At 46.3% G+C, this 17,182-nt stretch overlaps 1 protein-coding gene across 1 annotated transcript; it reads right to left on the bottom strand.

Annotated features, from left to right (window-relative positions):
- Positions 1 to 3,386: 3,386 nt before the first annotated feature.
- SERPINC1 (serpin family C member 1) lies at positions 3,387 to 13,652 on the bottom strand. The gene is made up of 7 exons (XM_044266300.1): positions 13,523 to 13,652; positions 11,063 to 11,432; positions 10,552 to 10,767; positions 9,625 to 9,762; positions 7,559 to 7,949; positions 6,458 to 6,522; positions 3,387 to 3,634 (listed from the first exon to the last, which is right to left on the bottom strand). The coding sequence occupies exons 1-7, from the start codon at positions 13,561 to 13,563 to the stop codon at positions 3,458 to 3,460; spliced, it is 1,398 nt and encodes a 465-aa protein (XP_044122235.1). The 5' UTR covers positions 13,564 to 13,652; the 3' UTR covers positions 3,387 to 3,457.
- Between the last annotated feature and the right edge of the window lie 3,530 nt (positions 13,653 to 17,182).

Raw genomic sequence — 17,182 nt, 5'->3', positions numbered from 1 at the left:
TGTGAAATGAGTCATTTTAGTATCTCTATTCTGGGTGTCAGAGACCTAACCTGGTAATTTCTAAATGAGGTTCCGTATCTTTCTTTCTTCCCACACCAGCTAGTAAAAATGCCTGCCCCTGGCAGCTTTGCACATGGTAATGGGAAGGGGAGAACTGTTTGATTACCTTACAAGTAATCAAACAAGTGAGACACCTTCTCCCCATTCAAACTGACTAGCTACCAAGTGATTTCTCATTGATGACAGACATTTTTGTTTAAGAGCAAGTTCAGGTATAGCAGTCTTTTCTGAGAGAATTCTGGGCACTGTAGAAATTTTCATTCATATCTTGCCTACAGTAATTGCTACTTTACATTTCAGATAGGTGGTATGTTCAAGAAGAAAAATTGGTTAGAAGGGAAGATTGGTCAGTGCAGAGGACTGAATTAGCATCAGGCTACGAAGTTTCATTAAAGCATGGAGGCCTCTACATCGCATGTAAATGCCGCAACATCTTTTAGAGAATATGCCTCCTACGCCTTAGAAAATTGAGGCTTCTTGAGACAGGGTGGAAGAGAAAAACAGTAGCCTTTGGGACTTGCATGCATCAGAGAGTAGGCCTTAGAGTGTCATACGAGGAGGATTGTGGAGTACTGTGAAACATTGTTGAACTTGATGCAAATCAAACTGCACTGGATTTTATGATTCCTGGGGGAGGGGGGAAATGATGAGGAGGATGGGAAAGTAATGGTACAAAATATATAAACTTGTTCTAGATTTTAAACAAGAAATGAAACAAATCCCCTTTCAGGAATTCTCTGTCGGGACTGTGAAGCCCAGTCAAGTTCTCTGTCCTACTGGACGGGCTTGCGGGCTCCTCTCCAACTTGGAGGGAGGCCTTTCTGAAACAGCTACACGGATGCTAGTCTGGTTACAGTTTCACCACCCTCCCCTCCGCCTACTCAACAGAAGAAAAACATTCCTGAACAATAGAAATGTGTTCTGTCTCAGTCCACTACCTTTTTATCTGCTCTGGTCTGTGTTCACAGTTTTAGCCCATTGCGTTGTTTTGTGACCTAATGGCAGAACTGGAAGGGATCTGCCAATTCAGTAAGGAACCAATGGCCTCTCCTTTAAGAAATCTGAAAACCAGAACTCTCCATCTTTGGCATGTTAGCATCATTTGGAAGAGCACTTAGATTTCCTGGCTCCTCGTCATTCAGGGTTGGGACCCACTCACGCTCTGGCCCTGAGAAAAGAGAAGGCTGAGGGTTCAAAGATAGAAAAGTCAAGGTAGCTGAAATGTGGTTTCCTTCAGATGGACCTGGTCTGAAAGAAATCTGTCCACCTGTTCTCTATGGTGCTTATATATGGTGGGTGACAGCTGTCCCCATCTACCTGTCCCTGGCACTGTGCCTTCCTACTGGTCACTGTGAATAGCAGATCACACTGGACTCAGAGGCCAGAACCCAGGACCATTTCCCCCTTCTCATCTTGAGCCCATCACTTCTTCATACAGCTAATAATGTAGCATTTACGTCTCTTGGGAAAACTCTTGGGTTTGTCCCTCAAGACACAGTAAAGCACTTCAAGGAAAATAGTCAGAAAATAAGATTGTGGTGGTAGCTATCAAATAAAGAGACTATAGGAAAATTTCTCTTCCCCTCACCTGATACCGATAGCAAGGATTAACGTGCCCCCTCTTCCTGCATTTTTAAAGGCTACCATAGTATTTTTAAGCAACAAACTTAGGTAACATTTTTTTCACAACTTGCTAATCAAAGATTCGTATTAAAACAGACAATCAGTTTCTAAAATGTTGTTATCCCTGAAAGGGAATGAGGTAGAGTTTTAAACTAGAAGAACCTACCGGTCTGTTTTTTCCCTTAGAAAAAACAAACATTTGAGGTTTGTGTCTTTCATCTGAAGGTATTACACCATTACTAAAGATGCCTCAGAAAAGTCAGTGAGCCGGGTGAGCGCCCTTCCACCTCTGCGGGTGCTGGCCCTGGTTCGTGCATCTTATTTCCTTAGAGAATATTTGTTTCTATTATGACCTTAATTATAAATACCTATATATAGGAATAGGATTTTCTCTCACCCCACCCTCTTTTAATCATTATCACTTAAGTGTAAACCGCACCTCCCCTCACCCCCCTTTTACTGAACAAATGCACTTTAATTCCTAAGGAGAGTGGCTGTTCCTGGCCCTGAAGCCAGATTACTTCAGGAGGAGAGTTGAGGAGGGAGAACTCCTGCCAGACCCTGTGAAATGAACCAAATTCTTTAATGTCAACACAGAAATCCTACCCATTTTTAAGCTGTCCCCACCCCCTGCCAAAGGGAAAAAAAGAAACAAGGAAAATGAGGAAGTTTAAAATGGCTACCCTGATTGTAGAAGTTTCCCCAGGGGGAAATACCCAGTATTAAGTTATTTTCTCAGCTACCAAAATGTCAGAAGCTTCTTGGTTGTTTTGTGGGAGGCTGAGATTTCTTTAAGTAAAAACTCAAGTGAAAACAAAGGCTATAAGATACGATTCTGATTTATATTAGATTTGTTCTCTCCCTTAATTTGACAGGTGTTCTCAGTCTCTCCTCCTGTAGATTCTGTCCTTCCCCTGATGACAAGCCAATAGTCCTTGGTGGGGTTGCATGTCTCCTAGAGCCCCGGAAGCCCTGTCGTGTCGGGGGAGGGGGGAGGGCAGGAGGGCGGGCTGAGACTGGGGTTGGGGGAGGGAGATTCAGAAAGAGTGAAGATATGGGTTTATATAAACATATTTAAAGCAGTTTAGCAAAAGCTTTCTCGTTGAACAGCTTTAAGAACAATGTGAATGAAATCTTAGCAACTTGGTTAGAAATTTGAAAAGTCTATTAATGTATACTTGAAATTCTGTTTGTATAAAAATACATTTTCCTCTTTATTTTAACACTGTGTAAAAGAACATTATGCATGTGAGTGGTTTGAGAATTAAATGGTTTAATACTCAGATTTGACTGTCTGGTTTTTCCTATATAGAGATTAATTCTTTTACAGTTTTTGGATTTTTTTTTTTTTTTTTTTTGTATTATGGGAATACTGACATTTTACGAGAGAGAGAGCACGTGTACAAGCGGGCGTGGGGGTGGGGGAATGAAGGAAGGGGGAGACTCTGCTGGGTGCAGAGCCCTACATGGGCCTCGGGGCTCCACCTCATGACCCTGAGATCATGACCTGAGCCAAAATCAAGAGTGGGAGAGGCTTAACCAACTGAGCCCCCCTCAGGCACCCCCTTCCTCCACTTTTCTTGACCCAGGTGTGCTCACTGATAGAGAACAATCAAAAGCACTCACTTGACCAAATGCCCGCTAGCATCTCCATCCATTTCTCCTCTCCCTGTCTTCACTTCATGTGGCAAAATCCATTCATAATTGGGAATAGTTGTGTTTATTTTTACTTCGATCACAAACCAAAACAGGAAGAGGTGCAAAAAATAACACTTCATTTATCACAGGGGTTGGCTACTCTGCCCATGAAGAGAATAGTGTTGAGAGTAACTTCCCTTATAAGAACGAGGAAGGGCCTGTTGGCCTTGAAGGTCACCTTGTTGGGGTTCAGCGAACGGCCAGCAATCCCGACGACAGTACTTGCTGCTGCTTCACTGCCTTCCTCGTTGACCTGCAGACCAGACAGGAAACACAACAGAAACATTAGCTCCTCTGCAGTTCACTGTCACAGACACAGCAGTTGCTCAAAATGCTGTTTGTTCTCCAGGGAAGAGTACGCTTGGGTCAGGTTGCGCTCCCACCAGAACCTGACGTTTACTCATTGTTTCATCCAAGGAATATTGATGTAAGCACTTGTGTTCCTCCAAGCTTTGTGCTGTAAGAGCAAGGGTTCCTTTCAGGTAACCCCTGAGCCAGTAACATGGATATACACAAGGCTGTTGTATTTCTGGCTGGCCCCATCATACAGGGTATGGCAAGAGGGTTATCTTGTACCAGATGCTAAAAGAGACTTTGAATCCAGATCAGAACTCTGTAGTCGAGATAGTTTCACTCTTGGAGCATAAAGATCCCAGAGAGAACTACCGCAAGCAACCACTCAGGACACTGGACCTATGAAAAGACGAGGGTCTTATGGCTGAATAAGGTGAGTATTTTTTGGAGTAACAGTCTGACACATTGGTATTTTAATTTGCTGATAAGCAGAATTTCCAGAGAGACACCTTCAGAAAATTTTGCTTGGGGACCCGGCATATCACCAAAACTCTCCCTGCCTCTTAATGAAACACTTTAGATCCCTGAGCTTTGTGGAGCTGGTTGAAGAGATGCTGTCCCTGTCACTCTTCTTGCCTGCTTCCTTACCATTCTATACCCCCGTCTTCCCATGCTGTTTCATGGTCATACTAGGCCTGGATTTCTGAGCAAGACCAGGATCATCTTATTCAAAACAGACATTGGCTTCTAATGGCTTCCCAGGAGATCTACAATCAGCTGGGGTCCTGTATATTGGGTTCCCAAGGTTTCCGAGGAAAACGACTTTGTTCCAAGAGCTGTGGAGGAACCTTGTGCCATTGTTTAGTGGGCTAAGGGGGAATAGCCCACTAAATCCAACCTCTGCGTCTTCCTAGTGGTAACTCAAAGCCCTCAAGGGTGCCTGAGTTGACTTCTTCCATTTAGGGTCCTTGGACGAGGACTTTTCAATCAGAGTGACAACACTGAAGACCCAGCTTCCCTCACAGTCTTCCTAAGTGTACTTCCCTTCATAATCCATATCAAAGAAGGTGTCAGCAGTGGCATTTGTACTTCCAAAACCGCTAATCCAGTTCTCCTGTAAGATCCCTAGGTCTGATCTCCAATTTTAGTATATGTGCTGCCGAAGCGAGCACTAGGTCTGATCTCAATACCTTGAAGATACAGCCCTCTGGTCTTGAATTATAATAATGACACTATCTTCTCAGACTATAATCTTTTTCTTTTTCAAGCTATTGGATCTCCCTCAGTCTCATGATAATTATTCTGCCTTCCTTCTGTCCTTTGATCCCTCTGAGCTTGGACTCTGCCACTGTATTTACTAGCACCATGCTCTGAAACCTTTCTCCTTTGACCATAACCTTTCTTGGCAGTATCCTCAATCCTGTGACCTTCTCTAACAGTGGCCATCTTCTTTTCCTTCCAGGCTGGTTCCCCCAGGAAATAGTGGCTTCCCAAACCTGGTTGTGGATTAAAATCTCCTGAGGAGCTTTGTAAATATGCTGATTCTCAGACCCCATTCTGGATCTCCAAGAGTCAACTCCCCACTGAACTAGTGCTATTGGTCCATAGTTCAGTATTTGAGAATGAGAATTTCTATCTTTTTTTTTTTAAGATTTTTATTTATTTATTTGACAGACAGAGATCACAAGTAGGCAGAGAGAGGAGGAAGCAGGCTCTCCGCCGAGCAGAGAGCCTGAGGCAGGGCTCCGTCCCAGGACCCTGGGATCATGACCTGAGCCGAAAGCAGAGGCTTTAACCCACTGAGCCACCCAGGTCCCTGAGGACGAGAATTTCTATAGGCTTTACATAGCTATTACTCTAGTAAATGGTTCCATGGGCACCTGAGTTGGGGAAACACTGGCTTAAGCAATATATGTTTTTAAGTTTTTATTTTAATTCAAGTTAATTAATATACAGTGTTATATTAGTTTCAGGTGCACAATCTAGTGATGTAATGATCGCACACATTACCTGGTGCTCATCACAGCAAGCGCTTCCTTAATCCCCATCACCTGTTTCACCCATCCCCTATCCGCCCTCCTCCCCTCCGGAAGGAACCAGTTTTTTTCACTATGGAACTTCTTAGATGCCAAAATGCCAGTGTGCATTGTTAATTTCCCAAGAAGAGCATATGCATTTATCTGACCATTGAACTTTGTTTTTTGTGGAGTTCTAGTTCTTTGGAACACACTTTAGGACATGATCCATTCTCATCAGCTCGGCTTCTTTACCCTCCATTTGCTCTTCAGCTGTTACAATCAGGCCTGTCCCCCAACTAGTCTGTCCAAATTCCACAGGTAATGGTAACCTATGGTCAGTTTTAATCTTGTTACTAGATGCTTTCTGTCTCCCTAAAACTCCTGCCTGTGTTTCTGTGAACGCCTACTCCCCTGTTCTCCTCCTCTGAATTCCTTCTCTGTAGCCTTTGTTGGTTTCTTTTCCTGTGTCACCCACCCCTAAATGTTTGACCTGCTTCAGGAGAAGTCGTGGGTGGGGGTTAGACCATGAAGGCTTCAGGGAGTGCTGTGTTGTGGAGGCCTCATGGAGGAGGGGGCTACAGATCTGGGGTTTGAGGGACACTGGAAACATGCCTTTTTCACAGTTGTGTCCTGCTTTTCACACACCTACTGTAAAACCATAGACCCAAGGAGCAAGAACTCCATAGTTATAAATCACGTGAGATACCAATATACTGAAAAAAGAAGCAAGAGCATTAGAAGAGAGTAAAGGAAGATGTACCCACCTCAAGAAAGGCTTTATGGAATGCATCTGAGATGTAGAGGTCGCTCCGGCCTCCTGCGATAATACCTGAAGGAAAACCAGAGAAGGTTCTGTGAAGTGGGAGAAAGTTGGCTTCAACCCTCAGAAAGGAATGCAGTTTGAATTAAGAGGTCCTGTGGGGCTTTTTTTGAAAAATAAAAATCCTGAATGCTCATCTAATGATACTAAGTAAATAAATGCATGTTAAAAAGAATAAAGTCCTTTAGGCTTTTTCAGCCTGGCTCCTGAGAATGTACTCTCAGCTTCAGCTCTTGGAAGGGGGCAGGGGACTCGGTTCTTAAAGAAAAACTCACTCCACTTAGTAGGAATGTCTTTCTTTCCAGTCTGGCAACATTTTCAAGATAGAAGTTGGTTAGACCTAGTTTAAATTTTTTTCAACTTTTATTTATTGAAGTCATCTCTATACCCAGCGTGGGGCTCAAATTCATGACCCTGAAATCAGAAGTCAGATACCCTTCCTTCTGAGCCAGGAGCCCCTGCTTAGACCCTGTTCATAGGCAGCCTATTAAAGGTAAATTCAATTACCTGACACTGTAAACTTCTTTTGAAAAAAGATATTTTAGTGCATATTTTTAAAGGATGGTAGGAACCAAGACCACAGAACACTGTTGCTGAAGTCTCACAGCGGGGGAAGGTTGGCCACATCTGTTGTCCAAGTGATGTTAGGGCAAACTCAGGAGCCCTTTGGAATATCAGGCTGTTCAACGTCAGCACTGCCTATGTTGCGGGTCGAAGATGTCTCCCGCTCTGAATCATATCTTTGCTTTGAATTCTGATGTCTTTTCAAGTTCTTCTCTACCTGGTCCCATCCCGCATATCAGTTATAGTCTCAAAGCATCCCACTGCCTGCTAAGTCCCTGGACATCTAGGCGCAGACTCCCCAGGATATGGAAGAGGAACCAGGTCTTGGGAAGGAAGGGATCTCCCCGAGTTAGCAGCAGAACCCTTGCTCTACTCCTAACCTGCTCTTTTCTACACTTTCCCCAATTCTTTCACCTTTGCTCAGCCCACCTTGGTGGGGGGAGGTGGACAGAGCAAAGAGAAAAGCCCTTCCTGGGCTAACCTGGGAGCCTGGACTTCTCAGGGCTGAACAGGTCCACGAGGCCCATGTCCTGCAGCAGCTCCTTCACACTGAAGCTGTCCTCAATGCGGAAGCGGGGTACGTGGGCCACCAACATGATCTCTGTCATCTCGTCCAGCCACTCCTGCAGCATCTCCGGGGTGAGCTCCTTCTCCACCTTGGCCAGGGTCTTCTGCAGCTTGGGCAGGATGAGCACCATGGTGATGTCATCGCCCTTGAAGGGCAGTTCAAGCACCTGGGTGCCTTCGGCCACTTGACGATAGCGGAACTTGCCTTCCTGGTACATCATGGACGCCAAGCACGACTCCCCATTAGTCTTGTGGAATGGTTCCTCCCTTGTGTTCTCGGGACTGAACTTGGACTTCCACAGGCCCTGGGAGGAGACAGCAGGTGGAAGAATCACAGTGAGAAGACCACAACCCGCTGTAGGAGAATCCTGATGTGGGAAATAGTCACATTATTTTATCACCCTAATATGTAGGTAGACTTGGTAGAAGAAGAGGTTAGAGGGCTGTGGATGGAAAGGTTTACAATGATATGGCAGTGATGGAATTACCAGTGTTTTTCTTTCTGTGAACTTTTCTGTATTTTACAGATTTTCAGCAGTGGCTATTTATTTGCTTTACAACTAGAAAAATAAAAATGAAAACTGAGAATAACCTACTGGCCTCTTCACAAGCATCTTTTTGAGTTTGAAGTGCCCTTTGCTTTCTGCCTCCCACCTGTCTCTTTCTCAATCCAACAGGCTGGGCTCTGACCCCGATAGATAAAGGCCAGACATAGGTAATAACCCAGGGGGTTGTCTTGGAGCCCTGCCCCTGCAGAGAGTGAGTCCTGGCTAACTTCCTGCTCAAAGATGGAGGGACCCTGGGATACAAGATAGCCCTGTGAAATATTCGGAGTTGTAATTACCATTCCTTGTCCTTTCTGGCTGGTTGATTTGGATCCTCGCCTATAAAACTAGGAGCTGGAGTTGGCGAATACTTGCACCGCTCCAAGCATTTCACCTGTGTTCACTTACTCAGGCCCCTCAGGAAGCTCATGAGGGAAGTGTGTCCTTATTCTCACTTTACAGATGCAGTATTCGAGGCGCAGAAAGGCCTCCGCTAACTCACCTGAGTTCACACAGCAGAAATGGAAGGGTCAGGATTTAAGTAATCTATCTGAGAGGCCCGAGGTCTCATTGATGATATTATGAGAATAAAGAGGGCTAATAAACAGCAAAGTGTTCTGTAAACCATAAATGGCAATACACATTGCGTAACTACAACCTTCTCCACGCTGCGGGGGTGGGGAGGGAGAAGGAAACCCCAAGGGACAGGTGGATGGCAACAGGCCTGGCTGAACTCCTGGGCTCTGTGGGGGGGAGGGGAGTACACGTAGAGCACAACCCAGGATGGGCAAATGTGCCCCAGTTCCCGCCAACTTAAACCTGTGGCCCTCCTGAGTACCAGGGGCCTGTTTATTCCCAGTACCCTGTCCCCCATTCCCCTTCCTGCATGTCTCCATTTGGAGTAGCCTTTAGACATCTCAGCTCTGAGAAAGACAAAGCCATGTGCACGATCCAGTCACAGGACTCTGCAGAATTTGGGCTGAGCCTGGCTCTTGCAGGTGCAGAAGCTCCAGGCAAGGGGAACTTTGAGTCACTATTGAAGCTGCTCCGGACCATGGAGAAAACCTCATCACCGAGAACTGTCAGTAGAGCCTACTGTGTTGTTCCAGATTCCAAAGTGGAATTAACTGGATAGAAAAATTGTCACCCTTGTATAAGAGTTCAACACCATGCATACTTTGCAGCTGGGCATGCTAAGTTTGTGGGTGTGTACACTCTTCCTTGTGCCCAGAGACACGACCAGGCCCCCTGGACTTCAGGCCAGCAGCCATGGCCCTAGACATAGTTCTAGACTCTCAGTAAATTCGTATTTCTCCTCAGGCCAGGCATAGACTGTTTCTCAGAGAGGATCTATCTAATGCCTAATGGTGTGAAAGCAGATGAGCTGGAGGACACGGGGATGTCCTCTGGGTCTCTCTGGGGCCATCTCGAGTACCTTGAAGTAAATGGTGTTGACCAGCACCAGGACGGTGAGCTCGTTGATGGCGTCCTCAGGCACAACATCAGTGATACGTCCTTCGGTCTTATTGGCTACCCATTTGTTGATGATCATTCTGGACTGCTCTGCATTTTCCTGAGGAGAATAGGAAACAAACCTACCCACCTGTGCTTTCAGTGGGCTTCTCCACTTCCCCACACAGCATTTCATTTTATTCATCAGCCCTTTGCCCTTTCCCACCGTTTCCCACTCTAACCCAGATTAGGGAGAAATTACATATCTAATATAATGCCATGAATCTTCCAGATGGTTAGTAAATATTCACAGAAGAGAGAGAAATAGAAGCAGAAATAAATGAACAGAAAAAAAGAAAATAGTCTGGGGAAAAAGAAAACAAAATACTATTTTTCTGATATGTACAGAAGTTAGTGAGTTATGCAGGGGTGAGGGGCAGGAAGGATGCCCTTATGTGGACAAAAAAAAAAAAAAATTGGAGAAATGCTGCCTGAATAAAGCCACAGACTTCTTTGTTGCAGGACTCAGCCGCTTCATGAATCTCCAAAAGGAGGTTACAGCATGCAGCATACACCAACTTTATTTGAACCTGGTAATTTTTTTAAAATGAAGTAAGACTGGCATCTCCAGAGTCCTTTTTGGTCTTGGGGGATAACATGAAGAATTTATTATTTATACAGTGTTTTAAGAGCCGGCACCACAATCTAAGCCAGAGATACCATTGATTTCTCAGGTTTCGAGCAAGCAGATATGTTCCAGGGGTGCTGACTTCTAGGCACTCCCCACCCCCAAACTGCCTTCAACTAGCTTCGCCACGTTCATTTGGATCCTGGATTCTGCTTCTCTATCTTCTCAACCTCTGAGTGGAGACCAAGAACTCTGAGGTCGGGGACGACATCTGCGACTCACCTTAAAGTTCAGGGGCTGGAGCTTGGCTCCGTACACCACCTCACTGATGTCCTGGTAGGTCTCATTGAAGACAAGCGATTTGTCTCCGAAAAGGCGGTTGGCTGCCACTAACTCCGAGGATTTGTTGGCTTTCCGATAGAGGCGGCAGTTCAGTTTGGCAAAGAAAAAGTGCACCTGGTCAGACGTCTTCTCAGAGATGGTATCAAACTTAAAAACCTGTGAAGCCAAAAGAAAATGGTGGAGAAGCCTGGCTAAGGCGGTGGGGTCAGCCCCTGACCAATGGCCACCCAACCTGAGACCTCGTTCAAGAGCAGCACCCCGCCCGGCCAAAGTCCTCAGCTCACATCTGCTAAGTGAATGCAGGATAAAAGGAGAACAGAGGGGGAGGAAGGAGAAAGGGGGAAAGCACAAAGAGACCGGGACACCACCTAAAGTCTGTCCCCAGCTCTGGGCAGCACAGGTTTCCTTGGCGTCCAGCTGGGAGGCGAGGCAGAAAGGCTTCCCACTGTACCTCCATCAGCTGCTTGAGGGTGTTGTCACAGGCCCCCAGCTTGGTCATAGCAAAAGCTGTGGAGATACTCAGAGGCGACAGGAAAATGTTGTCCTTGTCATTCTTGGAGTCGGCCAAGTGCTTATAGAAGGCGGTGGCAAAGCGCGAATTGGCTCTGGACAGCTCCCAGACGCGCCGGTTGGTGGCCTCGGGGACCTTCTGCTCCGCGCCCTCCTCCTCCACCGCCTTCTTCTCCGTCGCGCGGTAAATGCACAGGGGGTTCACGGGGATGTCCCGAGGCTTGGCTGTGCAGATGTCCTCCACGGGGCTCCAGTCACAGGTCACACAGCCCCAGAGCCCGGTGAGCAGCAAGGCCAGAAGACATGCCCTCCTATAGGGGGACAGAAAGCGGAGTTAAGCTTGGCTGGGAGAACCCTGATCCCCGCTGCCCGGCCCCGCCGTGCCCGGGAACGCGCAAGACTCCAGCCCTGGGAGTGTGGCCAGGCGGCGGGCCCGACGCAGGACCGGTCGGTGGGTCGGGGGCAAGTGGATCCACCTGCCCCACACGGTCAGGTTGAAATTAAAATCAACGATTGAAGCAGCTGAGGGTCCTAAAGCACCGCGGGCCCAAGGCGGGAGGGAAACTAAGAGGTGCGCAGCTGCCGCTGGGCGAGCCGGGACCCACGCCCGGCTACCAGGCAGGGTCCTGAGCGCCCAGCGCAGACTTAGCGCGGTAGGAGGGGCCATTTCCAGAAGCTGCTTAGGAAGGGCCTCCTGGATGTTAAGAGCTGGGGATCTGGACTAATGCAGCAGAGATTTCGGTAATAAAACAGGGGTAAGAAGGGATGGGGGCGCCTGGGTCGTTCAGTGGGTTAAAGCCTCTGCCTTCGGCTCAGGTCATGATCCCAGGGTACTGGGATCGAGCCCCACATCGGGCTCTCCGCTCCACAGAGAGCCTGCTTCCTCCTCTCTCTGCCTGCCTCCCGGCCTACTTGCGATCTCTCTCTCTGTCAAATAAATAAGTAAAATCTTTAAAAAAAAAAAAAAAAAAAAAGAAGGGATGAACAGGGCGAAGCCCCACCTAAGTGCCCAGGCCTCTCCAGGCCTCCAGCTCCAGCCCTACCACCCCCACGGAGCGCCAGACCCACTGTGTGCCAGATAATGCCACCCGCACGACCTGAAGATTCCTTAGTGAAATGCCACCCGATTGTCCTGGTAAGTAGTGTCCCCACCCACCTCTTCTCCTCCTCCATCCCCAGTTCAGCGAACGAGAGCCTCAAGCCAGAAACCCCGGGTGGGGGGTGTTTCTCCTTCCCCCGTTCCTCACTTTCACCCTCATTAGTCAGACCCTGGACTCAAAGAACTCTGCGTCCTGCTCTCGCCGCCTTGGTGCAGGCCCTCATCATTCCTCTGCCTGGATTTTTGAAAGTTTCCAACAGCGGTTCACTAAAAGCCAATGAAATTAATCTTATTTTTTAAAAAATGAGATCGTGCTACGGGCATATTAGAATTGGAACACTAGGCACACCAGGAGATAAACTCTTGTCGTACTTTTGTACAAAGACAGGGTGGGCCCGGAGCTCCTTCTGGCTGACTTGGGAGTCTGTGTGGGTACTGAGGCTTCTCAGTCTCCCCTGGCAGAAAAAGGCTCGCTGAGGTGCTGGGCTGCTGGAGGCTGGGGGCAGCTGAAGGGTCCTTGGCTCCCTGTGTGAGGTGAGGTCAGCTCTGCAGCCCTTTAAGAACAGAGGCACAGAGCGGGAGAGAAGCAGAGGCAGTTGGGGAGATAGAGAAGGCAGGGCGAAGAAGCAGAGAGAGAGAGAACCGTGCTGTTCATTTCCCCATCTTGCTTGCCTTTGGTTTCCCTTTTTGGTCCTCAGCTACATCTAGAAACACAAGCGGAGGCTGAGGGGGATCTGGGAGTGTTGTTCTTCGGGAGAAGAAAAACCAAGATGGTGGTGCCACAGCCTCCGTTGGAGCCTCCACAAACAGCCCAGGTCAAGAAGGGAATGTGCGGTATCGAGGGAGGAGGGGACCTCCCTGTGAGGCTAGTGAACGGGGTCGCTGTCCTTCAGTCAAAGGTCATTGAGTTCTTGGAGCGGGGGCAATTGAGTGGAAAGAGAAGCAAAAAGGGAGTTAGGAGATCCTCACAGGTTAAATTTTCCCTCTTTTCAGCTTATGGCTGGCCTGGGAATTTGCGTCGGAGTGTCCCCAGGGCTACTCTAAGGGCTGGCACTGGCACAGCAGCTCTAGGCAGAGAAGACATCCCCTTTGTTTCTTGGGCTAAGAACCCAAGGTGTGGCTTACCCCAAGAGGGGGTGGAAGGGAGGGTGCTTGGAATGACGTCTTCCAAACACGTCTTTTATTGTTACTACGAAGGAGAGGGCCTGATTTTCTGGAAGGGATGGAGGCCATCTTCAGCAGAACTTCAAAAATGAAAAACCCCAATGAGGGCATGCAAAAGAGAAAACTTGCCTCTCTTACCTTTTTCCAGTAGCTACAGTTCCTATCCCACTGGAAAACATGGTTGCTAATCTTCCACAGGGCCGGGTGAGTGGAGATAGTGTGTTCTGAGGCAATGGCTCTGAAAACTGGTTCTTTCCTCTGAATCTGACTGAGGTTCCAGAAGCTAGGGTGGGGGAGGGAGCTGGTGACGAGGGGAAAACTGAGGTCAAAGGCTGATGACCAGCTTCCAGGGTTAAGCAAAGTGTAGAGCCCAGCATTGCTTAATTAGAGAAGTTTTAAAGTTCAGTCAGGGCGAGGAAAGGCAAGGCCCACCTCTCTTAGGCATATTCCCTCACTCTCTTCATTAATTTTAGAGAAGAGGAAAAGGAGGACATGTTCTCAAATTTAAACCTGGTCAGAAAATGCCTGACAGAGAACTTTGTCTACAGGATTTTTTTTTCTTGGTTAACCAAACCAGGAGGTAGAAATAGGTGAATATACCTAGTCAAGTTCAATGTCCAGAAATTTCTAACTTTCTCCCTGCTCAGTGCTATATGCCCCCTGCCTCCCTCTCTTTTGGAAGATTTATTTGACAGAGAGAGAGCACAAGTAGGCGGAGAAGCTGACTCCCCACTGAGCAGAGAGCCCGATATGGGGCTGGATCCCAGGATCCTGGGATCATGACCTAAGCTGAAGGCAGACTCTTAACCAACTGAGCCACCCAGGTGCCTGCTGTATGCTCTCTGTCACAGCTCTTTCCGGGGAGAGAGAGAGAGTCCATAAAATCTGGTCAGAGGGAAGAGTATTCTGAACAAGTTACTACCTTCATTCAGGCTTCTAAGGACCAATGTGTCCATGACCCAGACCAGGACACACAAAGGAGGAATTGATCCCACTGGGGGATCGGGAGACAAAGTATGGGGTAGATAAAAACATACATGCTCTTTTTGAGATATTTATTTTTTTAAAGATTTTATTTTGAAGTAATCTCTCCATCTAACCCCAAACTCAGCGACCTGAGATCAAGACTCACGCTCTACTGACTGAGCCAGCCAGGCACCCTTGAGCTACTTCTTTAAAAACAAAGAAAGCAAATCCTGTTTCTGGGTGTATCTCTGGGGGAGATTAAACGAATTCAAACTAATGGAGATAAAGGGTAGGTTTATTTGTATTCTCCTCTTCCTAAATAGCCAACCCAATATCCTAAGGTTTGCTGTGATAGTATTTACAGGGTAAGTATGCCTCCTTCTGTGGGATTGAAGATTCTTCGAAAGTGGTGCACTAATAGGTATAATTCATATATTATTTTTATTCATGTAATAGATGTTATTTTCTGTCCTACTTCGGAGGAAGTTGCAGATAAAATGTCCCCTTATCCCTAAAGTGTGTGAAGTTCCTCAAAACCAGGACATGCCCTTACATGTCTATGGTACAATGATCAAAGTCAGAAAAACTGACAATAATACAGGACTGTATTTAAATCTGTAAACTATTCTAAGTTTGCCAGTTGTCCCACTGATATTCGTTATAGCAGTGGTTCTCAGACTTTTTGCCTTCCGGATCTCTTTGTAATCTTGCTAAATAATATCTAAGTATTATTAAAACTTATATATAAAAGTTCAACTTCATGCAGACATGAAGGAGTCCCAGGGACTTCTTGGGGCTCCTGGACCACACTTTGGGAAACACTGATTGAGTGCCCCCGTCCTGCTTTTTTTCCTTTTCTAGGATCACACGTTGCATTCAGTTGTCATGTCCCCCCGCCTTTCTGTTTGTTTGCAGTCCAGAGGTCTTTTATATTTTCTACAGCCGCCATGCCATGAGATCATGTGGAATGGGTTCCGTTGGCTCTGGCTCCTCTCAGATGGTTCTCGTGTGCTTCTTTGGGTGGGACAGGCTGCTGCTTTGTTTGAACCCTAGTATCTTTCTCTCTGGCTTCTTTTTCTGACGATTTTCCTTTGCACGCCTCATGAAGCCATCTCGGCTCTAGAATGCTTAATATGTTCAACACACACGTCAATTCTCTTGGCAAGAATCTTGTCCTTGACTACAGTAATGCCAACAGCATCCTGGGTAACATCGTTGATATTTCCACTTTTGTCATATTAATACAGGGCATTCCTTTTAGCACAGTGCCCGTCCCCTTGATGTCTACAATATCATCTTTCTTGTGGATTTGCATGTATGTGGCCAAAGGAACAACCCCATGTTTCCAAGACCTACAGCAGATGACTCTCCTCTTTCCCTTTGTGTTGGTCCTTTTGGCAATTCCTGGAAAATGGTGGATTCAGCTGAAAGGGTGTCAGTCTCTAGCGTATTCTGGTTTGAAAAGTTGCTCTCTTTTGTCATGCTTTAAGAGTAGGAGGCAGTTTTTGTTATGTTTTGTTTGTTTTTTCCTTTTTTTTTTTTTTTTCCTCTAGGTAGGCTCCATGCTCCATGTCAGGCTTGAACTCACGACCCTGAGACCAAGAGTTGTATGCTCCATTGACTAAGCTGGCCAGGTGCTCTCAAGCCAGTCATTTTTGAAGAATGTCTCTCAATTTGAGTGTATCTGAGGTTTCCTCAGGATTAGATTCAAGTTACACTTTTTTAAGGGCAAGCACTGCAAAAGTAATATTGTATCCTTCTCTGTGGATCCTATCAGGGGAGACATGATGTCCGTTTTTTCCATTAGTGGTGTGATGTTAGTAACTTTGGTCACTTGGTTAGGATGGTGTCTGCCAAGTTTTTTTCTCTGCTGTAAAATGTGCAATTTTCTCTTTTTTAATTAAGTGTGTATCTTCTGGGCAGATACCTCAAGAATATGTAAATACAGTTTTTCATCAAACTTCACCTGCTAATTTACCATCCCTCAATGATTTCTTTGCAAGACTTTTTTTTTTTTTTTTTAAGCACTGTACTTTCTCAGTTATTTCTCATCTGAGTCCCTAAAAAAGGTTATCACTAAAAATAGTAGAATTAAGAGAGATTAACTAAGGGGCGCCTGGGTGGCTCAGAGGGTTAAGGCCTCTGCATTCGGCTCAGGTCATGAATCCAGGGTCCTGGGATTGAGTCCCACATCGGTTCTCTGCTCGGCATGGAAACTGCTTCCCCCCTCCTCTCTCTGCCTGCCTCTCTGTCTACTTGTGATTTCTCTCTCTCTGTCAAATAAATAAATAACATTAAAAAAAAAGAGAGAGAGAGATTAACTAAGCTAGCATACTGTCTTGCTGGGCTGTGAGGAGATAGGCCCTTTTATCCATTGCTAATAGGAGGGCAGAATGCTGTAACCATTTGAAGGGAAATTTGACAGCACCAAAAATTACAAATGAATTTAGCCTTTGAGCTGGAAATCCCACTTCAAGAAATGTCTGCTACAGCTCTATCTGTATGGGTGCCAATGAGATTACTGATTGTAACCTGATTTGTAGTAATAGCAAAAGATTACAAACAGCTTCCATCTAGAAGGGAGTAGTTAAATAAATAAGCTGAGGTACATTCCCACCGGAAGACTATGCCACTGTCCCAAAAGAATGAGGAGCCTTTCTCTGAACTGATACGGAAAATCTCCAGGATAACTAAATAGGGGGAAAAGTAAGCTGCCCATCAGTGTTTGGTGTGCTACCTTTTGTATCACAGAGTAGAGAGGAAGGGGTGAGGATTAATTCTTCTGTCAGCTAAACCAGTGAGATACTATTATGTCCAGTTTATAGATGAGAA

Source organism: Neovison vison, chromosome 10 (assembly GCF_020171115.1).
Source record: "Neovison vison isolate M4711 chromosome 10, ASM_NN_V1, whole genome shotgun sequence".
NCBI classification, from domain to species: Eukaryota; Metazoa; Chordata; class Mammalia; order Carnivora; family Mustelidae; genus Neogale; species Neogale vison.
This window is presented reverse-complemented; position numbering and strand designations above follow the sequence as displayed.